At 63.5% G+C, this 9829-nt stretch overlaps 1 protein-coding gene across 1 annotated transcript; it reads left to right on the top strand.

Annotated features, from left to right (window-relative positions):
- Positions 1 to 1048: 1048 nt before the first annotated feature.
- On the top strand, positions 1049 to 9739 carry LOC108963779 (uncharacterized; the record flags this gene model as incomplete). Its single annotated transcript, XM_050987705.1, has 9 exons — positions 1049 to 1135; positions 1420 to 2415; positions 4061 to 4395; positions 5850 to 6519; positions 6953 to 7040; positions 7162 to 7934; positions 8120 to 8313; positions 8384 to 8808; positions 9453 to 9739. Coding segments are annotated over exons 1-9 (3783 nt in total), but the record flags the coding sequence as incomplete, so codon positions are not given.
- Positions 9740 to 9829: the final 90 nt, after the last annotated feature.

Genomic DNA, 9829 nt, shown 5'->3' with positions numbered 1-9829 from the left:
TGCCAGGCGAAGCTCCTCAGGTCTGCAGGCAGGGACTTTGGGGACACGTGCTGCTACTCGTCCCTCTGTGGCCTGGCCATGGTGGCTGCCACCTCGCCCAGGGTGGCCACCACGTCCAGCAGAGCATCCAGCAGCTGGGAAGGGGAGGGCTGGGGAGGGGGCAGGAGAGGTGTCAGGGACCTGGTGGCATTTGTGGCCTCCCATGGTGGCCCCTGTGCCCACCCAGGGTCCCCTTTGTCCCCTCCCTGGAGGGCTCTGCTGTCCCCTCTGTTCCTTTGTCACCCCCTCATCCCCTCTGCTACCCCCTGCTAACCCCCTGCTGTTACCTCTGCCATTCTCAGGTCCCTTCACCCCTCTGTCACCTCCCCCCCTCCTACCACACCCTCCTGTCCCTTCTGTCACCCCGTGTCCCCCCCCACCGGGATTGTTGCACCTCGTGGGGCTCCATGGGGCTACTGGGGATACTCTGGGTGACAAACACACCCGGGTGACAGTTGGGGACATGTGGGAACATGGCGCAGGCAGATGGAGGAAGCAGGAAGAGGTGACCTCATTGTCCCCCTTGCCCTCCCCACCTATGGGGCAAGGGCAGGGTCCCCAATGTCCCCCCACTGTCCCCAGCAGGACACTGATGTCCCCTGAGTGTCCCCACATGGCCCCGGTGTTGCCCCAATGTCCCCAACAAGGCACAAGTGTCCCCCAGTGTCCACCTGCGGACCCCAGGGACACACTGGTGTCCTGTTGGGGACCTTGGGGACACCCCCGTGTCTTTCCCTTGGGGACACTGGGGCCACCCTGACATCCCCTGTCCCGTTTTGGGTCACCACGATGTCCCTGATGTCCCCACAGTGTCTCTAACAGGACCCTGGTGTGCCCCCAGTGCCCCCAACAGGACATCAGGGGTCACTTGAGCCTTGTTGGGGCCCTGAGGGAACATCAGGTCCCATTGGGGACACTTGAGGGACATTGGGGACCCTGCCCTGACCGCATGGGAAGGGGGGGGCAGTGACGTCACCACTTCCTGTTTCCCCTATCCGGCCGCGCCCCATTCCTGCGTGTCCCCAACTGTCACCTGGGCGTGTTTGTCACCCAGAGTGTCCCTGGAGTGTACCCAGTGGCCATGGAGCCCCTCGAGGTGCGACAATCCCAGAGAGGTGGGAGGGGAGGGGACAGAGGGAACACAGGGGTGACAGAGGGACAGGAGGGCTTAGCAAGAAGGGGGAGGGTGACAGAAGAGTGAAGGGGTGGACAACAGGAGGTGGCAGGGGGTGGCAGAGGGGTCGGGGAGGGCGACAAAGGTACAGAGGAAACAGCAGAGCCCTCAAGGGAGGAGACAAAGGAGACCCCTCGGGACAGGGGCCACTGCAGGAGGCCACAAGTGCCACCAGGTCCCTGACACCTCTCCTGTCCCCTCCCCAGCTGTCCTCGGCCCTGCTGCAGCCACAGGTCACCGTGGTGGCCATCCTGGGTGAGCTGGTGACCACCCTGCCCAGTCAGGACAAGATGCTGTTCTGGTCTCCAAGCTGCCTGTACTGGGACCTGGAGTTCTTCACCAGGGAGCTCTGGCTCACCCTGTACCGCATTGATGACCCCTGGTGGCGCCAAGATGTCACCTCCGATGGTGATGACCCTCCCACCTCCCTGAGCCAGGCCCTGGCCGCCTACAAGAGCATCCCATGGATCGCCTGGTTAGCTGCAGGATGTGCTGCCGGTGAGTGGCTGTGTTCAGTGTCTGCGCTTGTGAACAGGTGGGCCAGGCTGGCCAGGGCAGCCACCGAGCTCCGCAGCGCCTGGAGGGAGGTGGCCAACAAGGCGGCCGATAGGGCGGCCACTGCCACCCCCTGGGCCAGGGAGCTGCAGGCCGAGGCTGCCCGTTATGGGACAGCTCAGGAAAACAGGGTGAAAGTGGGTCAGGCCCTGGGCGGGGAGGAGGGGGACGAGGTGGTGGCCAGGCAGGAAGCCCAGGTGAGGAGAGAGGCCATGATGGCTGCCAGCTGGGCAACAACAGCTACCATGGAGAGACAGCAGATGGAGGCGGCCCTGGGGCTGCTGGAGCGCTTGGTGGCTGCATGTGACGAAGCCACTGTGTTTCCCCAGGAGCTGCAGCGTCTGCTCAGGGACACTCTGGCTGACCCGAAGGAGACAAAGAAGCAGTCCACCAATGTCCCAGAGGACTTGGTGGATGAGGCTGCGCAGCTGTGGGAGGCCAACACCCGCCTGGTCAAGGATCACCTGCTGGGGACACTTCAAGACATCATCGACTTCTATTTCACTGGTGCTCCCACACGCCTCAGTGCCTGTGAGGTGGCCGAGCGGTGCCAAAGAGCCATCGAGGACATCCCAAGGCTCGTTCAACCCCCGGAGCATCCCCAGAGTGCCCCGAAAATATCCGCAGTGAGCATGGAGCCCCAGAAGGTGTGATGGGGGTGGGGAGGGGGACAGAGAAGACACTGAGGGGGGAGGGGACACAGAGGGAGAGGGGACACTGGGGGTGGCAGGAGGGACAAGAGGCTGACAAAGTGATGGAGTGGACAGAAGGGACCCCTCAGGGATAGGGGGCCACCGCAGGAGGCCATAAGTGCCACCAGGTCCCTGACACCTCTCCTGTCCCCTCCCCAGCTGTCCCCAGCCCTGCTGCGGCTGCCGGTCACTGTGGTGGCCATCCTGGGCGAGCTGCTGGCCACCCTGCCGAGGCAGGAGATGCGGCTGCTTGAGTCCCAATGGTGCCTGCACTGGGACCTGGAGGATTTCACCAAGGAGCTCCAGTACACCCTGTACCGCATTGATGACAGCTGGAGATACCATGATGTCACCTCCGATTATGAAGACTATCTCACCTCCCTGAGCCAGGCCCTGGCTGCCTACAAGAGCATCCCAGGGACCACCTGGGACAGTGTGACAATGGCAGCCAGCAAGTGGCAGGGGTCAGTGGCTGTGCTTCTGGACAGGTGGGCCGAGCTGGCCAGGAAGGCCACCAAACTCCGCAAGACCTTCAGAGAGGTGGCCAATGAGGTGACCGACATGGCGAGCACTGCCACCGCCCAGGCCAGGGAGCTGCAGGACGAGGCTGCCTGTCATGGGACAGCTCAGGAAAACACGGTGGAGCTGGGTCAGGCTATGGGTGGAGAGAAGGGGGCCGAGGTGGTGGCTGGGCATGAAGCCCAGGTGAGGAGAGATGCCAGGGTGGCTGCCAGGCAGGCAACCAGGGCCACCATGGTGAGACAACGGGTGGACGCGGCCCTGGGGCTGCTGGAGCGCTTGGTGGCCGCGTGTAACGAAGCCACTGCCTTCCCCCGGGAGCTGCAGTGGCGGCTCAGGGACATCAAGGCCGCCCTGGAGGGGACAAATGAGGCATCCCCCACTGTCCCTGAGGACTTGGTGGCCAAGGTGGCCATGGCTGAGCGGCTGTGGGAGGCCAACGCCCGCCTTGTCAAGGATCACCTGCTGGGCACACTTCAAGACATCATCAACTTCTCTTTCACGGGTGGTCCCCACAACCCCAGTGCCTGTGAGGTGGCTGAGTGGTGCCAAAGAGCCATCGAGGACATCCCGAGGCTCATTCGACCCCCAGAGCGTTGCCGAGGTGTCCCCAAGGTGTCCCCACTGAGCATGGAGCTCCAAGAGGTGCGACTGGGGGGGAGGGGGACAGAGGGGACACTGAGGGGGAGGGGAATGGGGGATGGGGGGACAAGGGGGTGGTGATGGGACAGGGGGTGCAAAGGGGACAGGAGGGAGTGGCAGGAAGTGGGGAGGTGACAGAGCGGGGAGAGGACAAGGGAGGAGGGGGCATGGAGGATGGGGCACTGGGGAGTGGGGACAGGGATGGCAGAGGGACAGCAGGGGGGTGGCAGAGGGACAGCAGGGGGCAGGGGGTGGCAGATGGGACAGCAGAGGGGCAGGTGGTGGGAGGGGCTGTGAAGGGATGGGCAGGGGGTGGCAGAGGTAGCAAGAGGCTGACAAAGGGATCGAGGGGACAAAGGGGACCCTTGGGGGCAAAGGACCACCCCAGGAGGCTACAAATACCACTATGTCCCTAACACCTCCCCTGTCGCCTCCCCAGCTATCCCCAGCCCTGCTGCAGCCACAGGTCACTGTGGTTGCCACCCTGGGTGAGCTGCTGGCCACCCTGCCCAGGTGGGATGAGGAGATGCTGCTGCCCATGTCCCTACGGTGCCTCTACAGGGACCTGGAGGAATTCACCGAGGAGCTCCAGTACAGACTGTACTGCACTGATAACCCCTGGTGGCACCGCAGTGGCACCTTCGATGATGATGACCTTCCCATCTCCCTGAGCCAGGCCCTGGCTGCCTACAAGAGCACCCCATGGACCTCCTGGAAGCGTGTGACAGTGGCGGCCAGTGAGTGGCAGGGGTCAGTGGCTGAGCTTGTGGACAGGTGGACCCAGCTGGCTAGGGCAGCCACCGAGCTCGGCAACACCTGCAGGGAGGTGGCCAATGAGGTGTCTGACATGGTAGTCACCGCCACTGCCCGGGCCAGGGAGCTGCAGGACAAGGCTGCCCGTTATGGACAGCTCAGGAAAACATGGTGGAGCTGGGTCAGGCCCTGGGCAGGGAGGAGGGGGCTGAGGTGGTGGCCAGGCATGAAGTCCAGGTGAGGAGAGATGCCTGGGTGGCTGCCAGCGAGGCAACAAGGGCCACCATGGTGAGACAGCGGGTGGAGGCGGCCCTGGGGCTGCTGGAGCGCTTGGTGGCCGCGTGTGACGAAGCCACCGCCTTCCCCCGGGAGCTGCAGCGCCTGCTGAGGGCCATCAAGGCCATCCTGAAGGGGACAAATCAGGCCTCCCACGATGTCTCCGAGGACTTGGTGGCCAAGGTGGCCATGGCCGAGCGGCTGTGGGAGGCCAATGCCTGCCTGGCCAAGGATCACCTGGTGAAGACACTTCCAGAAATCATCAAATTCTTATTCACTGATGGTCCCGCCAGACACAGCAACTGTGAGGTGGCTAAGTGGTGCCAAAGAGTCATTGAGGACATCCCAAGGTTCGTTCGACCCCGGGAGTGTCCCCAAGGTGTTCCCAAGGTGTCCGCAGTGAGCATGGAGCTCCAAAAGGTGCAACGGGGGAGGGGGACAGAGGGGACACTGTAGTGGGGAAGGGGAAATAAGTTATTGGGGGGACATGGGGGGTGGTGAATGGGACAGGGGGTTGCAAAGGGGACAAGAGGGAGTGGCAGGAAGTGGGGAGGTGACAGAGCGGGGGAGAGGACAAGGGGAAGGAGGGGGCAGTGGAGGATGGGGCAGCTGGGGGAGTGGGGACCAGGGACTGGCAGAGTGGACAGCAGGAGGGATGGGGCGGGCAGAGGGGCAGGGGGTGGCAGATGGGACAGCAGAGGGGCAGGTGGTGGGAGGGGCTGTGAAGGGATGGGCAGGGGGTGGCAGAGGTAGCAAGAGGCTGACAAAGGGATCGAGGGGACAAAGGGGACCCTTGGGGGCAAAGGACCACCCCAGGAGGCTACAAATACAACTATGTCCCTAACACCTCCCCTGTCGCCTCCCCAGCTATCCCCAGCCCTGCTGCAGCCACAGGTCACTGTGGTTGCCACCCTGGGTGAGCTGCTGGCCACCCTGCCCAGGTGGGAGAGAGATGCTGCTGCCCATGTCCCTAGGTGCCTGTACCGGGACCTGGCGGACTTCACCAAGGACCTCCGGGTCACTCTGTACTGTGTTGATGACACCTGGTGGCGACGCAAAGTCCCTTCCGATGATGATGACCGTGTCACCTCCTTGAGCCGGGCCCTGGCTGCCTACAAGAGCACCCCATGGACCTCCTGGAAGCGTGTGACAATGGCGGCCATGATGTGGCATGGGTTGGTGGCTGTGCTTGTGGACAGGTGGGCCCAGCTGGCTAGGGCAGCCACCGAGCTCGGCAACACCTGCAGGGAGGTGGCCAATGAGGCGTCTGACATGGTAGTCACCGCCACTGCCCAGGCCAGGGAGCTGCAAGACAATGCTGCCCTTGATGGGACAGCTCAGGAAAACATGGTGGAGCTGGGTCAGGCCCTGGCCGGGGAGGAGGGGGCTGAGGTGGTGGCCAGGCAGGAAGCCTGGGTGAGGAGAGATGCCTGGGTGGCTGCCAGCAAGGCAAGAAGGGCCACCATGGTGAGACAGCGGGTGGAGGCGTCCCTGGGACTGCTGGAGCGCTTGGTGGCCGCGTGTGACGAAGCTGCTGCGTTCCCCCTGGAGCTGCAGCGCAGGGTTAGGGACATCAAGGCTGCCCTGAAGGGGACAAATGAGGCACCCACCAATGTCCCCGAGGCCTTGGTGGCCAAGGTGGCCGTGGCCGAGCGGCTGTGGGAGGCCAATGCCTGCCTGGTCAAGGATCACCTGGCTGACACACTTTGCGACATCTTTAACTTTGCTTTCGATGGTGGTCCCTTCATTCTCTGTGAGGTGGCCAAGCGGTGCCAAAGAGCCTTCGAGGACATCCCAAGGCTCATTCGACCCCCAGAGGATCCCTGTGATGTCCCCAAGGTGTTCCCAGTCAGCATGGAGCTTCAAGAGGTGCGACGGGGTGCTGGGGGGGGAAGAGTAGGACTAAGGAGACACAGCGGGGGGGGGAAGGGGGTGGAAAGGGGCAGAGGGAGCAATGGACAATGGAGGAGGCGTGGAGGGTGGTGGGAGGGGACAGGAGCAAGTTGCAGGAACAGGAGAGGTGACAGAGAGGTGGAGGGGAAAGGGGAGTGAGGAGCAGTGGGCAATGGCGGGGAGGGGACATTAGGGCTGGCAGGGGGTGCAGGGGACAGCAGTGGGGCAGGGAGTGGGAGGGCTACAAGGGGAGGGGCAGGGGTGGCAGAGGAACAAGAGGCTGACAAAGGTATGGAGGGGACAAAGGAGACCCTTCGGGGGCAGGGGGCCACCGCAGGAGGCCGTAAGAGCCACCAGGTCCCTGACACCTCCCCTGTCCCCTCCCCAGCTGTCCCTGGCTCTGCTGCAGCCACAGGTCAGCATTGTGGCAGCCCTGGGCGAGCTGCTGGCCACCCTGCCCAGAGGGAGAGAGACGCTGCCCATGTCCCAAGGTGCCTGTATGGGGACCTGGAGGAATTCACCATGGAGCTCCGAGCCACCCTGTACGGCATTGGTGACACCTGGAGGCGCCACACTGTCACCTCTGATGATGATGACCCTGTAATCTCCCTGAGCCAGGCCCTGGCCGCCTACAAGAGCACCCCATGGACCACCTGGGATGTGTGACAATGGCAGCCAGCATGTGGCAGTGGTCGGTGTCAGTGCTTGGGAACAGCTGGGTCCAGCTGGCCAGGGCAGCCACCAAACTCCCCTACACCTGCAGGGAGGTGGCCACTGAGGCGGCCGACATGGTGGCCACTGCCACTGCCTGGGCAAGAGAGCTGCAGGATGAGGTTGCCCATTATGGGACTGGTCAGAAAAACATGGTGGAGCTGGGTCAGGCCCTGGGCAGGAAGGAGGGGGCCGAGGCACTGAACATGCATGAAGCCTGGGTGTGGGAAGAGGCCAGGGAGGCTGCCAGCCGGGCAAGAAGGGCCACCATGGTGAGACAGCGGGTGGAGGTGGCCCTGGGGCTGCTGGAGCGCTTGGTGGCCGCGTGTGACGAAGCCGCCATGTTCCCCCGAGAGCTGCAGCGCAGGGTTGGGGACATCGTGGCCACCCTGAAGGGGACAAATGAGGCATCCCCCAATGTCCCTGAGGCCTTGGTGGCCAAGGTGGCTGTGGCCGAATGGCTGTGGGAGGCCAACGCCCGCCTGGCCAAGGGTCATCTGTTGGGGGCAGTTCCAGACACCATCAAGTTCTATTTCGATGGTTGTCCCGACAGCCCCAGTGCCTGTGGGGTGGCTGAGAGGTGCCAAAGAGCCATCGAGGACATCCCAAGTCTCCTTCATCCCCTGGAGTGTCCCCAAGGTGTCCCCAAGGTGTCCCCAGGGAGCATGGAGCTCCAAGAGGTGCGATGGGGGAGAGGGAGGGGGAAGGGACTGGAGGGGACATGGGGGCTGACGGGGGTGGCAGCGGGGACAAGAGGCTGACAAAGGGACAGAGGGGCAAAGGGGTCCCCTCGCAAGCTCGGGGGCCACTGCAGGAGGCCACAAGTGCCATCAGGTCCCTGATACCTCCCTTGTCCCCTCCCCAGCTGTCCCCTCTACAGCTACAGGCACTTGTGGCCGTGGTGGCCACCCTGGGCGAGGTGGTAGCCACTGTGACCGGGCCACACAGGGAAAAGTTCCTGCATGAGTCCTCTGACTCCCTGCATGAGGACCTGAAGAATTCACCCGGAGCCTTCATGCGATCCTGGACCACGGCGGTGTCACCTCCCTGGCCACCGTGGTGTCACCTCCTTGGGCCAGGCCCTGTCCGCACTCAAGGTCACCCCTGGGACCACCTGTGCCTGTGCCAGTGTGAGAGCTGCAGCCAGTGCCTGGTGGGAGTTGGTGGCCAGGCTCGTGGACAGATGGGACTGGCTGGCCAGGGTGGCCACCGAGCTCCATGACAACCACAGGAAGGTTGTCATGGAGCAGCACCTGTTGGGGGCCCTGGACAAGGAGGAGGTGGCCAGGGAAATGGCCACACACGATGCCCAGGTGGTGTCAGCCACCAATGAGGCCATGGCAGAGGCTGGGGTGGCCACCAGGAGAGGACATTGGGCAGTGATGGCCCTGGGGCTGCTGCAGCGCTTGGTGGCCACGTGTGACAGAGCCACCTTGTTCAACTGGAACATGGAGTGCCAGCTCAAGGACATCGAAGCCATCCTGAAGGGGACAAATGAGATGTCCCCTGATGTCCTCCAGGCCTTGGTGGCCAAAGTGGCCAAGTTTGAGGGCTGTGGGAGGCCAGTGCCCGCCTGGCCAAGGATCACCTGCTGGGGACACTTGGGGACATCCACAACCTCCTCTTGAGTCCCTGTGGTGACCATGGTGGCCGTGGCCCCGGCAGCCGCGCGGTGGCCAAGCGGTGCCAAAAAGCCATCGAGGACATCCCAAGGCTGCTGCTGGGACAGTGATGTCACCACAGTGACATCATCAGGGCAGTGATGTATGTGGAGAGATGTGTGGACACTTGAGTGCTACCAGCTTCACGAGTGCCACCAAGAGCTCCTCAAGCACCACCAGTTCCTCAAGTGTCACCAGCAACTCATGCCACCAAAAGCTCCCTAAGTGCCACCAGCTCTTCGAGTGCCAGCAGCTCCGTGTGTCACCAAGAGCCCTTCAAGTGCCACCTGCCTGGGACAGAACTGGAGCCACTGGGCTGGTGGTAGTGCCGTGTCCCTGGTGCCACATGTGCAGTGTCCCCCTGTCCCCACAGATGGGACATGAGAGGTGGCACAGGGGCACAGGGGTGGTAGGAGCAGACAGGGGGTTGCAAAGGGACAGAAGGGACAGCAGAGCCCTCCAGGGTGGGGACAAGGGGGACCCTGGGAAGTCGCAAGTGCCACCAGGTCCCTGACATCTCCCCTGTCCCCTCCACAGCTATCTCCTTCACAGCTGGAGGCAGTGGTGGCTGTGGTGGCCACCCTGGGCAACCTGTTAGCCGCCATGACCAGGCCACACAGGGCCAAGTGCCTGCACAGTCCCCAAACTCCCTGCATGAGGACATGAGGAGACTCACCTGGAGCCTCTGTAGGACCGTGAACCACGGCAGTGTCACCTCCTTGGGCCACCCTGGTGTCCCCTCCCTGGGCCGGGCCCTGGCCACCCTCAGAGAATCCTGGGACCACCTGGGCCGATGTGACAGCTGTGACCAGCGCCTGGCAGAAGTCAGTGGCCAGGCTCATGGACAGCTGGGACTGGCTGGCCAGAGAGGCCACCGAGCTCCGTGACACCTGCAGGGAGGTGGCCACGGCTGG

The sequence above is a fragment of the Serinus canaria genome, unplaced genomic scaffold, assembly GCF_022539315.1.
Source record: "Serinus canaria isolate serCan28SL12 unplaced genomic scaffold, serCan2020 HiC_scaffold_153, whole genome shotgun sequence".
Lineage (NCBI taxonomy): Eukaryota > Metazoa > Chordata > Aves > Passeriformes > Fringillidae > Serinus > Serinus canaria.
Note: the sequence above shows the minus strand (reverse complement) of the source record. Positions and strands in the feature narration are given on the sequence as shown.